Genomic DNA, 16,070 nt, shown 5'->3' with positions numbered 1-16,070 from the left:
TAAATAAAAAAGTACCACTCCAAAGACCATATTTTCAACATTATAAAGATGTGTTAAGACAAAGTAAAGAGTGACAAGACAAATGAAATAGGCACAACATTTCAATTTAAAATACCACAGAAATTAAATTATGTTTTGAGAACATATTCAAAAGTAAAGAAACATGCAAAACTAACAAACAGAAATACGACATGTTCCCTTCCAACACTTCCTAATTTGACATTGGTACACAATATAAACACACTTCTTTCATGCATGAATGTAGTCACAGATTAATTATGCTTACAATGTGGCTTGCCAGACATATACTGTATGAACGACTCAAGTTCAAGAAAATATTTATTTATCTACAATATTCTGTCAATCATCTGTCCACAAGAGTAGCTTATTGCAACAATGCTATAGATGTTTTATTGGATCATATCCTAGACAATAAGCGCCACCTGCTGCAGGTCTCAACTGAAGCCGCCCATGTGGGAACTATGTACTATAATTGATTTACACCGTTTCCTGCAGTTCATGTTTACGTGGAAAGCCTTACTAGGCATTGCCTGCATAGCAGAGCTCCCATTTTGTAAGTGAAGGAAAAATACTCAGTTTACTCCAGTCCACCCGTCACATATCCATTTACACTGGTTGAAGTGCAGGTGTGCACTGCTAGAGATATGCAACATACCAGAATGAATGTTGGGATGAAAGAGCCTTTTAGCATGTCAATAATTCAAATAACTAGGATAATAAGGTTGTTTGGTCAGCCTATGGCTTCCTTGGCACAACAATAAAGACCTTCATTATCGAATAACATTTGAAGGATTATTTTAAAATCATATTTTATTAAACATATGTCCAAATATGGAGAAGACTTTGGAAGAGACAAAAACTAGAATTAAGACAATTGAGTGTGTAAGAAATAGTGGTAAGATGCATGGAGATGACTAATAGCTGTTCATCACTTTAAGTCTGAGTGGTTATTCAATATTCCCAACATCTGTTGTTTCTTCTTTTGCGTCTTCTTTTCGCATGTCCCTCAGAGGCACAAGCTGTGGTCGGTCTTTAAGCACGTTTCGCTGCAAAAAAAGATTATTGTGTTAAAACAATAGGAAACACTAATACTTTAATACTTTATCCTTGTGTTTCAACATTCTGAAGGTCGATCTGCTGAAGTAAAGCAACGGGCACCAAAGTTACGAACTTGTGATATAGTACTTACTCTGTGCTCTGATGCGACCTCTATTTCTGTTTTGTTCAGATCCCACCATAACAAACCCTCTTTAATATGACTCCTCTGTGTTGGCCCTGTGTGTAGAGAGAAACAAACAATTAACAATTAAATTGCAATTAACCACAAATAACAACAGACAGAAGTGTTAACCCAGTTAAATCACATCTCTGATGTAGTATCATAAAATGCACAGGAATTTGTGTTGCATGGCATTGCTACTTAGGGTAGTTTATTTAAAGCCGTTCTGAACTTATCCTTGTGTCTTTTTATCTTCTTACCTGTTGCATAACTCACTAACAGCCCAACTAGCACGACCGAACTTGTTGCTATGGCACCAAAATAGAGGTAGGACACGGAGTAGAAATCAAGCAAGCCCCTAGTTTCAGAAAATATAGTTTAGTCAAATATTTTTTAAATGTATAGTTATAACACAAACCTAGTTCTATAGCAGGTTGAATTTCAGTGAGGGGGCAGTGAGTGCGTAGGTAGACATTATTCCACTATATCTTTAGATATCAAATAGTTAGAGCTGATATATTAATGCTCTCAATGTCGTTTATTACTACTTCAATGAAATCATTCATCTTTTATATTTGTATTCTTTTTAGAACAAATACATCGTAATTATACTGTAATCTCCACCGTTGACATTGTAAACCACATGAAAACTTTTCGTGTCGGTGCAGGCTTTGCTGAACTCACTGACCCTTGTTGATCGGGGAAATGCAGTGTGGAGATGGAGTGTTGTTCCTGGGGAGGGCTGTTGCTGTTCACGGTGATGTTGCTCAGTCCACACCCGCTGGTGTAGCTGGGCAGCACACCCATGGTCTCCTCACTGGGAGGGTAAAGAGTTGTACCAACCGCGAGCCACAGAGAGCCACAGAAGCCCACTAAGAATCCAGAGAATGCCCCCTGAAAGACCAGGAACAACTTTTAACAGAAGACGCGGGGCAGTTTTAGGGAAACAGGATTCCACACCTGAGTTGCACTTCTATATCAATATATATCTATAAATATATTTATAGATATCTATAAATGATAAATGATAGATATCTATAAATTTATAGATATCTATAAATATATTTATGAACACCTGTCTCCATCTAATGGTTGGTTTTCTGTTCTGTTCTAAAAACACACTATACATATAATCATATACAACCTTAACGGCTAAATTCAGGGAAAGCATTCATGAAAATGATTTATTGCTGTTGATAACTGCAGACCTTGAAAAGTGGTGTGACTGATTTAAAGAAAGGGAAAACCAACTTTGCACAACTTTTTCAGACAGTCTTTCCTTTGGTTTGTCTTAATAAGAGAATAAACAAATTAACTACAGTGCACAACACAGGGAAAATCCCTCCTTCCACTCACCAGCCTGTTTGTTGCTGGGACAAACATCCCCAAAATGAATACACCCAGTATTGGACCACTGACCACACCCATTACTGTGAAGGACCCCTGAATAGGAAAGATAAAGGCAGCTCTGGATCCAAAAAGGTCAATTCTTTACTGTGCATTTCCTATTATATTCATACATAGATTAGGTATCATGTGATGGTGGATCGTACTATTTAGATATTATACCTGAAGAACTCCCCAGTCCAGGAGGGAAGAGAGAGCAGCCACTGTGATACAACCAACTCCGTACAGAAAAGCTTAAAAAAAAACACAAAATAAATTAGGAAAAGGTTCCAAAAACAGCATGGGTAAGTATCATCTATTAATAATGTATATATCTATCTATTACATCGTTGGTGTCAAGTAGGACATGTTATTAAATTATGTATTCTAAGAAGTAATGGTATGCACCAATCAATCAAGTTGTCTGCCTTGTATTGTGGTCTCGGTCGGTTTTAACAGAATAGCGGTTTTAAGAATATACGCAAGGGTACAACAAATAATATGTCTTTTTTTTAATGCATTTGTAGTATTGACCTACACAATCCTTTCGAAATCAGTATCAATTTCTTCTGGGTCACTAGGCGCAGACGAGGCCTCAGCAGATCCTCCATCGTTACCGCAGCCATCGCATTAATACTCGTAGAGGCCGTGCTGTGAAAAAGACATGTGGTCATCAAATGTCCCACAACAGCATTATAATATGTACTGTGCTATCGGTTTTCCTTCTTATGAATATTACAGTCACTAATGACAGCAGAGTGTTTAAACATGTTTATATTGTCAGATTTATTTATTGTTATATTTCATTGTTGGTCGAAATTGATAGGTACTACGTAAGCACATGTTTTGTTTTGCAGGAAGAAACAATGGATTATCATATAAAAAAACAGAAAATATTTTCTATTATCTAGAAAGATAAAAGGCCATTTTATGTTTATCTCAGTTCGCCTAAAGTATTGACTGTAAAAGTACTTCTTTAACAAGTTACTATACTTATGAAATAAATGTCACGGAGTAGAATATTTCCCTCAGAATTGTAACGGAGTAGAACATTAGCATGAAAGTAGCAGTAGCATGACATACTACTAATGAGTACAGCAAGTTATACTTAAGTACTGTCCTTGAGTAGATTAACTTTGTAAATGAACAATGTACAAAGTGTTTCTCATTAAAGGGACAGTTTGTAAGTTGTAGTGGCATCTAGTGGTTTGTGGCAAGTTGCCACCAACTGTACTCAGCTCAGCTCAGCCTTCCCTTTCCAAGCCGGTTAGGGAATCACTTTGACCTACAAATATGATGGTTATCTTTAAGATTTTACTACAACTATGAACTACTCTGGGGCGGCACGGTGGCGTGGTGGTTAGCACTGTTGCCTCACAGCAAGAAGGTCCTGGGTTCGATTCCGCCCAGTGGCCTTTCTGTGTGGAGTCTGCATGTTCTCCCCGTGTCTGCGTGGGTTCTCTCCGGGTCCTCCGGCTTCCTCCCACAGTCCAAAGACATGCTCTGGGGATCAAGTTAATTGGGGACTTTAAATTGCCCGTAGATGTGTGAATGGTTGTGTGTCTCTGTGTAGCCCTGCGATTGGCTGGCGACCAATCCAGAGTGTACCCTGTCTATTGCCCGAAGTTGGCTGGGATGGACTCCAGCCCCCCCCCCCGCGACCCTGTGTGCAGGATAAGCGGTTTGACAATGGATGGATGGATGAACTACTCTTGTGAGTGCTCAATTCAGTCACTGTAAAAAGTAGTAAGACGATTCATGAGCTTTTAAAAAAGAGAGAACACTTTGCCAGAGGAGTAACAATTATGTTTACAGGAGCAAAGTCTCCATATGAATTGCACTGGAAATTAAGGTAGTGTCAATAAAGCATCCGTCCCAGCCTAAACACAAAGCTTTTGTCAGATTGTTCACGTTCATCGTAAATGTGACAAGCTGTCCATTTAAAAGGAGGGAATCCACGATTGATTACCTCAGCGTGCCGCTGTATGCGCAGGCGAGGAAAAGACCTGGAAATCCAGAGTGATTTCTGAATATGTCCAACACAAAGTACGGCATGTACTTCATCAGACGAGAGAGAGAGAGAGAGAGAGAGAGAGAGAGGGAAACAGTACGGACAAACAAAAAAATGAATGCTACAGAAAGGGAAAGGAATTATTTGCAAATATTTTTTACGGTCACCAACCACTAAAAAGTTTTTTAAAATTCTTTATCTTGAGTTTGTCTATAAAACGGCTCCCAGCTTGCTGCCCTTTATGACGTTACAATCGAAGCAAGTGGTAGATAGCCCATGCAAACATCTGAAATCTAGTTGCACATTTAGTAGCTTAGTCAAACTTCCTACACGTACAGTACAGATGTTTCTCTTTCAATCATTTAACACTATAACACTATTTAACACTATACTGCTATTTTATTTAACACTATACTGCAGCATGTTCTTGTCATCATACGAGGGCCTTCAGTACCAGATCTGGGGCAGAAATAATCCCGGACTTCAGTGGATCACAGTTGATGTAATAGGCGAACATGACAATGCCGCAGGTTGCTGCACTGCTCACGATGAGACACAGACCCACTTGATTCACAAACAGCGCCCTGCAATCAAAAGTCAATCATTAATGACCCAGCTTCACTGCTGGACCATATTCACTACTCATTCGTGTCTGAAAGATACAACTTTAGATTTGCCTGATGATTGTTTTAATAATATATAATTTCTCATTTGAGGGGCTTATGTAATCTTTACGTTTTTGGGAGGAATTAGGTGCTCCTTAATGCCATGTATGTAAATTAAAGACTTGACTGTCAACTCTACTTAATTAATTAAAACAGCCCGTTAGGAATCATTTTACAGTTGAATATCATGAATATGATTAGAAAGGATACTTAAAACAACATTTAAAATGTTATATGACTATTTGCAATGCAACAATGTATGAAAAAGTGATGCATTTCCCTTGGAGCTAGTTTAGGAGTATTTTCACCTTCAGAAAGTGAATTTCGAATTTGTAACGTCAACCTAAGACAAACATCAAGCTGATATGTGGACACCTGTTCAAATAATGAAAATCTGCTCTGCTGCCAACTTTTATCCAAACACAGTTTATGGAAATAACATGTCTCTGACAAACAAACAAATCCTAAGATGACCCGACTTGCTGTTGTAAGGGATGTATTTAACCTGACGTGAAACAAATCCTTTTAAAAAGGCTCTTTAGAAACCGTAAGGTCACTTCACAGATGCTACATGTTTGTGTTCCACAATCTCTGAACTTATTGAGAAAAACCTCAATAAAATTCATGAAACCTTTCAAACCACCGTTCTCAATGCCTGATAGATTTGCATGTGATTGAAAAACAGGTCTCTACTCACCACTGGGCATCTTTTTCTGTTCTGCAGGAGATGTAGCGCTGGACTTGAGCTTGGTTCACCCCGTACATGGACAGCCAAACCGATGCGCCGCCGACAGACAAGCTCCAGAAACTATAGCGCTGACGTGGGTCGACACTAAAACTGGTGCAAAACGTTGTCAAACAAATCAGTGACACTTTACAAGCTCTTTCTCCTAAAACATCTGACGTTTGAAGGGTTACTTTCCCAAAAACAAAAACCTTGAATCCAGGTCCACTTAATAACTTTTTTCAGAGCTTTTGACGGCAAGTCATGGATGCAGAGGCGGGAATTACAATTTCTTCCCACATACAAACACCTGATGTGTCACTTGACTTTAGTATGGGACTTCTGTGCTGTGATGACAACAGGAGAAAAACCTGGTCACCAAGAAGAATGTGATAGCGGGCTGGAAACTCCAGAAAAACTTAGTGAGTGGAACTTGAATTAAGATTTTTGCATTTGTCAACCAGTGGTTACCCGGGTAAGGAATGAATATGTACGTATGCTTACACCGTATGCTTTGTAATATACAATATATTCAGTTTAGCAACTTTTCATATCAGCCAGGAATAATCATAAATCGATGCATCGTTATAAAAGGGTACTTGAACAATGATGATATTCTATGGTGTGAGAATCTTAATGTGTCAAACAGTAATGTTGGGTCATCCAGATATTCATGCATTGAAATGGAATGAAAGTAAATAAATGGTGTTTTTACTCATTGAAATTAATGCGCGATCCATTTTTGGCGATTTCCAGCACCGTTGCAGGACCACCAACGAGAACTGTACCGTGGATGAAAATGGCCACAAAGCCAGCCAACATGACTATAATCTGGAACACATCAGTCCAGATCACAGCTTTCATGCCCCCCTGTTACAGACAGGGGAAGGAAGAAACAGACAGGCAGGTGTGCTAGTTGTATGTTTTTTTGAAACATCCACAAAAATTGGGAGGGGATTTCAAACATTGTTTGATCACCTAACAAACTCGTCTGATGAAACATCAATCAAACATCAGAATTTTGACCTTGAAATTTATAAAATGCACTCTATTCCTGTAACATGAGATAACGTTTGCACTATTACTGATAAACTGATTAATCCCACATGATCACTTCCTTCAGAATTTGCTTCCTCTAACAAACGTAATAAGTTTAAAGTTGTTTTAGATCAGATACTGTATTTTAACTTCTCACAACCTTTTACCTACACTATCTAAAACAGAAACCTGTGTCTCCTTAAGAACCAGTTTGTGTCGATAAAATGCCAGAAAAAACAGCTCCTTACCAGCGTAGTGTATAGTGTGCAAATGATCCCAGTAGAAAACAGAGACACCCACATATTGAGTCCAGTAGCTTAAAATAAAAGTGTGGTATATGGTTAATTTACCATCTTATTCTTAAACAAGCATGACAGGTGTACTTTATTTTGTGGTACACTAATAAAACGTAACAATTAATTATAATAGAAGACTAGAGACTACTGAAATTTTTTTGACAGCAAGCTATAATCAGAAACATCAGCACCATATCATTCCCAAAATATAATTGCCGAAACAGAAGAATACTGTCTAACTAGCCTATTTTGGATCGGATTTTTTAACCAACCAATATAAACTAAAATGGATCTTATTGTGTATAAGCATCTCCCTGGTTTTGAATTGCAGAGAGAGGAGAAGCATCTGATCTTTCTTACCTTGGTTGAGGATTAAGGCAGGTGCATAGATGACGATCCCCGTGTAAAGCAGCTGGGAAGAACAAGGATGCATGTGTGGATTAAATATGTGACATTTTCTTTTAAACCACTCAATAAAACTTTGATTTGAATACGAGAACAAAGTGAGGTCTGTCATACCGTTGCCACCAGAAACTGGATACTCCCCAACAGCTGCATCCCGCGGCCAAATCTCAGCTTCAGATACTATTACCAGCAGACAGCAACGGTTACAACGCGGCACAGTATTTCTGGACACATTCCTCATCTTTCCTCACCTCTTATATTCATCCCACACATCAGCCACACAGGCTCTTCCCAGAATATTGACAGAAGAATCCATCCCTCCATTGGTTAGAAACACTCACAATACTTTGCCTCTTCAACATGAGAAGTGAGGTTTGCAGTTTGGTCTACATTCTACACCTACTTCCATAAAAAATAATACATCAAATCTAAACAAACATGACCTGATTGGTGCTGGTGATTCCCAGTCGGTAGAAAACTGGCAGGAAAAGGTAAGCTGTCAGCAGGGAACTGATGCTTTGTCCGAGGCACATGTAGAGGAATTTATATCCGTAGCGAGACGCCTCAGAAGGAACACCCAGAACCTGGACTGCCGACATGAAACTTGCACAGAGCGACAACCCAACAGGCACTGCCGGCATGCTCCGACCCCCGGTGAAGAAATCATCAGCAGTGGCTTCCCCAGGCCCCTTCTTCAGGGCCTGGAAGAGGCCGATGCCCATAGAGACCAACAACATGGCAGAAAAGACTGCATAGTCGGCCAGGAAGAAGCCTGCAGGCTGATGCTCCTCCATTATTTTTACTTTAATGACCTCTGCCTTCGGATTTGGTGGATCCAGATGTTCAGTTGATCTGTGAATTACAGTCAAGTGGAGACTTTTCATTGAGTGACACATTTACGGTATGTCATTTATTCGTATTGATAACTGTGGGATCTGGACATTTCAAATGTGATGACTTACCACACTAGTTTGTGGTAAAATGCAAAAACAGGGTATTGCTCTTTGTGATTTCCAATATTACTGGTGATTTTACTCCTCTATAAGTTTAAAAACATAACCTGTATTATTGTTCCACAATGTAATTTCCCCAGAGAGCCGCGCTCAGCTGGAGGTAGAGCCACAGCTGTACACATGTCAGAGATTCCTCGAGCAAAACACTGGACCCCCAGCGGCCTCTAACGGTTAGTCTGGCACATTACAGGGCAGCTCACTAACATTGGTGTGCGACCGTGAATGAGAGTCTTATTGCTATAAATGTAGTCAATTTACCATTCAGACCCCTTTGAGTTTTGTCATAAAGAAAATGTATTTTCACCGTATGATTGTTTTTGTTTTGTTTTCAATTGTAACACAGAAAAGAAAGACTCTTTGAAAGCTGGGATCTTAATGCTCTATTTACTTTCAAACATGAACAAAGCTATTATAAGGAAAATCAAGTTAAATGTGCAAGTGTACTACGACCACATTTCCTATCATTAAGTATAAATGAGTCACATGTAAAGTCACAGTTATTGTAAATAATCAAAATGTGATATGTTACACATTGCAGCTGCAGAACATTAATAGTGTCAACATTGGAAGATAATTCTTCATGAAACAAAACAAGTTGTTTGAATTTTAAAGCCACTCACCATTGGTGCTGCACTCTGTCCCGGTGCTTCCACTCAGTGAAAACTTTCTGCCGATAGCGCCCACGAACACCCTCTTTAAAGTGGAGGGAGAGAGTATGAGAGTAGTACGCACATCTTCCCTCGATGTTTACCTCCCCCTATAAATCCACTCAGGTGAGAATGGCAAGAGGTAGGAGGTAAGAGGTCAAGGTAAGATGGGCATGTTTACAGTGACCAACAAAAAACGATGGTGACTCACGTTGAGGAGCGCATGGACCCGCTGGACAATGAAGTGCTTTCAGCACAGCATGATTGGGGAACAGAGAAAAAAAAGAGGGAGTGTTTCCTGCAATATTATTCGGTCTGCAATTACCGACAACTAATCGTAGCTTTGCAGATGACACGCAAATCTAGCCAGCTGCATCACCAGGGGACTACAATCTAATACAAGGGCTGACTAAATGCATTGAACAAATCAACAATTTCTTCAATTAAACAAAGATAAAACAGAAGTAATTTTTTTTGGTTACAAGGATGAACAATTGAAAGTCAGCACTGAGCTCCAACCACAAACAAAGCCAGAAAATCTAGGTGTAATTATGGATTCGGACCTTTCCCTGCACAGACATATCAAGACAAAGTTAGAAAATCAGCCTGAAAAATATATCAAGGATTAAGAGAACTTATCGCTCAACCAGATTTAGAAAAACTTGTCGATGCATTTATCTTCAGCAGACTCGACTCCTATAATGATGTGTTTACATGTCTGTGTAAAAAAAATCAGTCAATCAGAAAGCTCCTGCTGATCCAGAATGCTGCAGCTCGAGTCGTTACCAGAAAAGTGCATCACATCTGTCCAGTTCTCGGGTCTCGACACTGGCTTCCTGTCAACAAAGAAGTAACCTCACAATCCTGCGGTTGGTTTATAACGCACCGGCTGGGTCCAATCTGCTGAGACCTTATGAGCACTCAGGTCGTCTGGGACGGGTCTACTTTCTGTTCCCAGCGTTAAAACTAAACACGGAGAAGCAGTGTTCTGCTTTTCTGCTCCACGTATCTGGAACGAAGTCCCAGAAAGCTGCAGGTCTGCTGAGTCCCTCAGCTCCTTTAAATCCAGATTAAAGACTTTTCTGTTTGCTGCTGCCTCTAATTGAACATTTCAGCATTTCAGAATGTTGGCACTATTGTTATTAACTTTGTTTTATTGTTTGGACGTTTTTATTGATTTTATGTGAAGCACTTTGAATTGGCTTGTTGTTGAAATGTGCTACACAAATAAAATTACCTTGCCTTGTAAAAGTATGGAGTCTGTATCATTATTACCACGTAGTAGTATCGGTCCTATTTCTATACAACTGTTGATTCATTTCTTAATTAATCCAAAATTTTTTTGTATCTAACATTTTTCCTGCAAAGGAAAAAAAAGCAGTTTTCTTTTGAGAATTCCTATTCTGCGGAGATAAGGCACACAGTCATCGTAAGAGGGGAAAAAAAGTTCAATCACCACTGAAAAAAACGAACTTGGTGGTGTAGTAAAATATACTAATTAAACTGTCCTAATGTCTACAATTACATTTTTTGTAAAATTACATGTATGTACACAATTTATTTATTTAAAATGGCTGTGTGGAAGGAGTAAGTCTTATTATGGATGTTTTCATAACATTTAAATGTTTTTTAGTCTCTGCTAGAAACACTAAAATACTGAGTAAATTTTACGACCCTATTTTAGAGTGCGTTTGAATCAACGCATGCGTATTGGGACAAACGAAAGTACCGCGCAGATGTCCATTGTCCGTCCGTTCGTTGGCAGCAGACAGAGTTGTGAATATCTCCGGAATCTCTCAGGTAAGTAACAGCTTTATCCATAAAATAATTTCTTATCAGTTTAAAACGCGTTTTGGTGATTTGGTTTGAAGCACTGTATGGACTGCATACTGAGCGGTCTACACTCCCAAGGTTTGTGTGATGTAGCTTGACGCTAGCTAGCTAGTTATTAGCCAGTTCATTCCACCAGAGTCGCACACCGTGCGGTTAATTTGCGAGATACTTTATCTTATTCAGAGCTATTGTATTTTATCTCATGTACTGTAGCGCGAATATAACACAACGCTACGCCAAAGTTTTTCGTTTTTTTAGTTATTGTCTATGTGCTTTCACCTCGAAACATCATCTCAACTTTTAACATGGCGGCCGCGTTGCGGTGTATCGTTGAAGCTGCGTGCCACGGTCAAGAGACAAACACAACCGTAGAAAATGGCTGTAAATTAATCTATAAATTATAAATTGCCCTTAAAAATATGTGTTTTCATTCACAGGTGACTGTTTTTGTATTTAGCCGGCTGGGACATGAGGTGACCAGAGAGAGTCAGGAGCGCTGGGCTGTTCAGTGACTAATCAAATACTGCACCGTTGTGATTAGGCAAGTACAAATACACTGCATGTATGCATGACACAATATTGCTGTTTTTATTGTTCATCCATTCTACAGTTCAGATCAAGATCAACAGATCAAGGAGGAGTTTTGGAGAATAACTACAATTTCTCTAGAGCAAAGCTTCATGTACAAACTAGACCACTATACACCAAAGCTTACTGCCCTGATGAAAGCCAAGGGAGGTGTTGTGGGGACCAGGCTGAGGCCCCATCTGGATAAACTAAGTCAGGTATGTTTGATGTATCTTCTGCAGGAAGACAGACCCCTTGACTCTGCGCTACACCTTTGAGGTGTTTCAAAAACTTTTCCTGGAACTGAATGGGATAAAGCTGTCACCAAAAGTACATCTTTAAAGTTGAAGTTGCTGTCTTTTTTGCTAAGACTGCACAGTGTACCTATTTCCAGAAGGTACACTGTGCAGTCTTAGCTGGCCAACCCTAACTCAATGTTGCAAATGGCTGGAGTAACATCAATAACTTGCACAGTTACAGAGACTGACTCCATGGACCCTCCACTCACACACCACATATTTCTTTTAAATGAATCCTTCACTGACAATTGTGGTGGCAGAGACCTTCTTCAACTTTCCAAAAGTCTGTGATGACTGATCCCATGTGGCCGGGACTAGACTTAAAAATTTGAAATTGCTGCCTTAAATAGTTTAATGTAATACACTCATAGAGATAAATGTGAATTGTGTGTGTATTTAAACATGGTTTGTAAGGTAAGTGGTAATATGGGTCTCAGTAATGCTGTTCTGCTTGCACTTTTGTAGCCAATTAGCAGGTTGCCTTAAAGTTTATTTTTCACCCTCCAAGATGTTAGGAGTTTTCTTTCTTAAATGTTCCTAATGTTGTCAACAAAGGCAACTGCTGTCATTCATGCTCACAAGGTAAAGAAAAAGTTAAAAATAACCTTTGTTTTAAAGGTTTTAACAGAGGATTTGATGTTGTACTCAAACTTTAACGTTTTAACCGAATGCTAATATAAATATGTTAATGGTTGTTGCGGTTTAGAATGTTGTTCATGTCAGTACAGCATATTTTGTCAGGTCAAACCCTCATAATCTGTTTTGTCACCTGATGTGTGTGGTGGAAGATTTTGCACAGACAGTCGTTAAGGTCGCAACAGCTACGTGGCCAGTAGACTGTTAAGAACCTCCTTTTTCCCCCAACACATCGAGGCAGTTCTTATACCTAAGTTTAGATATCGGTGGCGTCAACAGAAACCTTTGACCATCTTGTTGAGTATCTACAGCCAGGGTACTGGGAACATCTTATCCATGTAAGACACGTCAGTTCTTTGACCATGTCCTTGCTCTCCCAACATGCTAAAACAAAGGTGGTCATAGGCATAACAAACACTTAACCATCTAATCCAAGTGGGAGACATCAGTTCTTATGTCAGGGCCTTTGTGATCTAACCACTTGCAACTAATAAACTGGTTATAGAAATGAAGCATTTAAAAGGGTCACATATCATTTTCCCATTACATGTGCCCTGTTTAGTTTAATGCTTCCAGGGGTCAAAAACATTTTGATTTTCCAGTGATATGCTTTTTTTCTGTATAGCGTAATGATCACTCAGTAAAGGTAAACATTTTTTCTTTATTGATGCTTGATTGATGCTTTATTGATTTACTGCTGCTGAGATTTCCTTTCATTTTTTGTCATGTGAAATGTTGACTGCTGTTTCGTGTACAGTTCTACATGGCTGTATAAAATGAGGTGTTACGTAAGGTACCTGTCAAGGTTTATGAATAAATAATGGAATTGTATTTTAGCCGTGTGATTATTAATAGTATTTGGTAACATTTATCAAAAGAGAATTTGCAACATTTACATAAATTAATTAGGTAATATAACTTCAAACAACCAAGTAATTAAAATGATCAAACAGGATAAAAAGTACTTGATAATTTTACAACAGTAAATATCAAAGATAAATAAAATCTACTCAATATTTTGATGTTGTAAATGTATATGTATACAAAAAATATAGTATATTGTACTTAATTTGTGTGTGTAATAAAAATTGAAACATCAGTTAAACTAAGTAACACTTACCTAATATTTTCACAAATGTTACCATCAGAAATAAGTAGATTTTACTTAATACTATTAAGTAACTTTTACTGGATATTACAGCAGTAAAATGTACTCAAAAATTTTGAGTGCAAATTGTTAGGAGGATTTTTTAAAGTAAACGTTAGTTGTTGTTTTTTTCAGTGTAGAGCGCAACAGACAAATACACAGACACAACGTAAACAGCAGCAAGCTCAGGTAGCCAGTTAGCCAGCATTTATGTTCATTTTTGTTCCCTTTTGTTTACGTAGCCTGTTTGATTGTTTCGAAAGACCTTGTAAAACCAATAACCGTGTGTTCAGACCTGTTTGGAAATCTACTTCTACAGACTGGTGACGTTTACTGATAATGCCAAGGTCCTTTATTCCTGAGAAGCCTAGTCACCCCCCCCCCCTCTTTTATTTCCTGTAATCTGTACATAATCAAGGCCAGAACTTACAGAGGGAATTTTTCAGTCTTGTTGTGAACTTTTCTCTCCGCTGTGCAGTGAATGAAGCTCATCTGAACCAGCCACAGAAATAAACCGCATGGACCCCTTTCATCAACAACGTCATGGAGACTTTATCAATAGAACCAAAGACCCCTCAAGGACACCACTGAAGGACATCTTTCTGACTAGAACACCAAAGATGAATCTTGCGCAATAGACGCAATACAAAAGACCCCCGTTCTCGACTTTGAAACAAACTGCACTCAAATGGTTCCTAGGAGAAAATTCCTCTCAAATTCATCTCCATTTGTCCATTTGCTCCAATCCTGGAGACATTAAGCGAGAATTGTTATGCACCCTATTAAGGGAAAGAAGGGAACCTTCCCTCTTCCTAATTCCCAGCAGCCCATGATGCTAACGACCATGCCCAACAGACCTTTGGCTTCTTCTCCTTTTAAACCTTGTTCATGCTGATTTGCTGGGAATAGTTATCGTTATCTTATCTTCAGTCTGCCCATGAATCCCTGCCAAGCAGCTCACTTAAGAAGGTATTTGACTGCTCAGCAGAGCTGCTGCACACACTTACCTATCCCTTGACATTCAAGACTGTGCCGACTCCTCCAAAGAAAACTCTAGATGTTCGCAATCCTGGATCGGCTCCACGTGGGTTAAAAGATTTAGACCGACAGGAAAGCAAACAGTGTTATATGGCGCCGCAGTGTTCTGTTATAAATTAATCTACTTTTAATAAACACATCCGTTTCCCACTACATTTTACAGTGTTTCTCCCTTCACCCCGTAAGACGCACTCTCACGTGGTACTCAAGAATCTGGTGGAATGAGCTCTCTGATGACACCACGACCGCAGAGAGCCTTCACATCTTCCGCCGCAAACTAAAGACACACCTCTTCAGACTCTACCTCGACTAAAAGACTAACAAATTGTAGCACTTAAATTGTACTTATAACGGCTCTTATCTATAGCAAATTGTAAATTGACTTAATTGATGGAATTGCACTTTCTTGTTTCTTGCTCTTCTGAGTTTGTATCCTTAAGGTTTAAATGCACTCATTGTAAGTCGCTTTGGATAAAAGCGTCAGCTAAATGACGTGTAATGTAATGTGATTTAGGTGATGGATTCTTTGGGTGCATAATAATTCTTGATTTTTTGAAATGCAGATTATTGTGTCCCCAAACCTGTTGGTCCAGCAACTGAGGATATGCTTCAAGGTGCTCCTCTTCTTCAGCTGTCAGAAACCTCTGGGAGAATGTCATAAACCGGTTTGAAGATAATTCCAAGGTTTGAAACTACTTGATGCGCAATATTTTTGCTCTCTAGAGTTCTGTCCAGGTAATCTTGTGAGGTGCTATATGCATCTGATTCAGGTGCTTTGCTTGCCCCTCTTGCCGCCATCATGAAGCAGAACTAAAGGGGGGGCCCAACCTCACGCCAGTAAAACGATCTAAAAAATAATAAAAAGAAATGAAAGAAAAAAATGCAATGTCACCGCACACACTGAGCAGCTCATGTTACAGGTGGAGAGTAGAGAGAGAGAGTGAAAGACAGAAAGAGAAAAAGATAAGAGGTATGTGAGTTTGTGATGTGCCGAGAGGGGCAGATTTATCACTTGCGTAAAGCTAAGGTAAAAGTACAAAAATATAACAAGGCATATCTGTCCTTGGGCTTTACAAGCTGTGTTCGGCAGAGAAGAGTGTGCCGTGAGCCGTGTGACCTAAAAAA

At 39.1% G+C, this 16,070-nt stretch overlaps 1 protein-coding gene across 2 annotated transcripts; it reads right to left on the bottom strand.

Annotated features, from left to right (window-relative positions):
- Positions 1 to 326: 326 nt before the first annotated feature.
- Positions 327 to 9,726, bottom strand: slc5a5 (solute carrier family 5 member 5). Of its 2 annotated transcripts, XM_040184810.2 has the most exons (17): positions 9,637 to 9,726; positions 9,399 to 9,471; positions 8,209 to 8,617; positions 7,880 to 7,945; positions 7,721 to 7,772; positions 7,313 to 7,380; positions 6,742 to 6,896; positions 6,000 to 6,140; positions 5,092 to 5,221; positions 4,596 to 4,684; positions 3,165 to 3,277; positions 2,810 to 2,880; positions 2,597 to 2,683; positions 1,929 to 2,134; positions 1,501 to 1,598; positions 1,211 to 1,296; positions 814 to 1,067 (listed from the first exon to the last, which is right to left on the bottom strand). In XM_040184810.2, exons 3-17 carry the CDS (start codon positions 8,557 to 8,559, stop codon positions 969 to 971), a joined length of 1,812 nt encoding a protein of 603 aa, XP_040040744.2. In that variant the 5' UTR covers positions 8,560 to 8,617; positions 9,399 to 9,471; positions 9,637 to 9,726; the 3' UTR covers positions 814 to 968. The 2 variants fall into 2 exon arrangements, 1 of the variants encoding a protein (XP_040040744.2); XR_005712913.2 differs by lacking the exons at positions 1,501 to 1,598; positions 9,637 to 9,726 and having other exon boundaries at positions 327 to 1,067; positions 9,399 to 9,550.
- Positions 9,727 to 16,070: the final 6,344 nt, after the last annotated feature.

The sequence above is a fragment of the Gasterosteus aculeatus genome, chromosome 8 (genome assembly GCF_964276395.1).
Source record: "Gasterosteus aculeatus chromosome 8, fGasAcu3.hap1.1, whole genome shotgun sequence".
NCBI classification, from domain to species: Eukaryota; Metazoa; Chordata; class Actinopteri; order Perciformes; family Gasterosteidae; genus Gasterosteus; species Gasterosteus aculeatus.
The sequence above is the reverse complement of the archived record's forward strand: the minus strand, read 5'-3'. Positions and strand labels throughout refer to the sequence as shown.

Coding starts and splice junctions, on each gene's coding strand:
- slc5a5 (XM_040184810.2), bottom strand. CDS start 8,559: ATGGAGGAGCATCAGCCTGCAGGCTTCTTCCTGGCCGACTATGCAGTC. Junction 5,222..5,999: donor ACAGAAAAAGATGCCCAGTG/GTGAGTAGAGAC, acceptor TTTTGATTGCAG/GGCGCTGTTTGTGAATCAAG. Junction 1,068..1,210: donor AGGTCGCATCAGAGCACAGA/GTAAGTACTATA, acceptor CTTTTTTTGCAG/CGAAACGTGCTTAAAGACCG.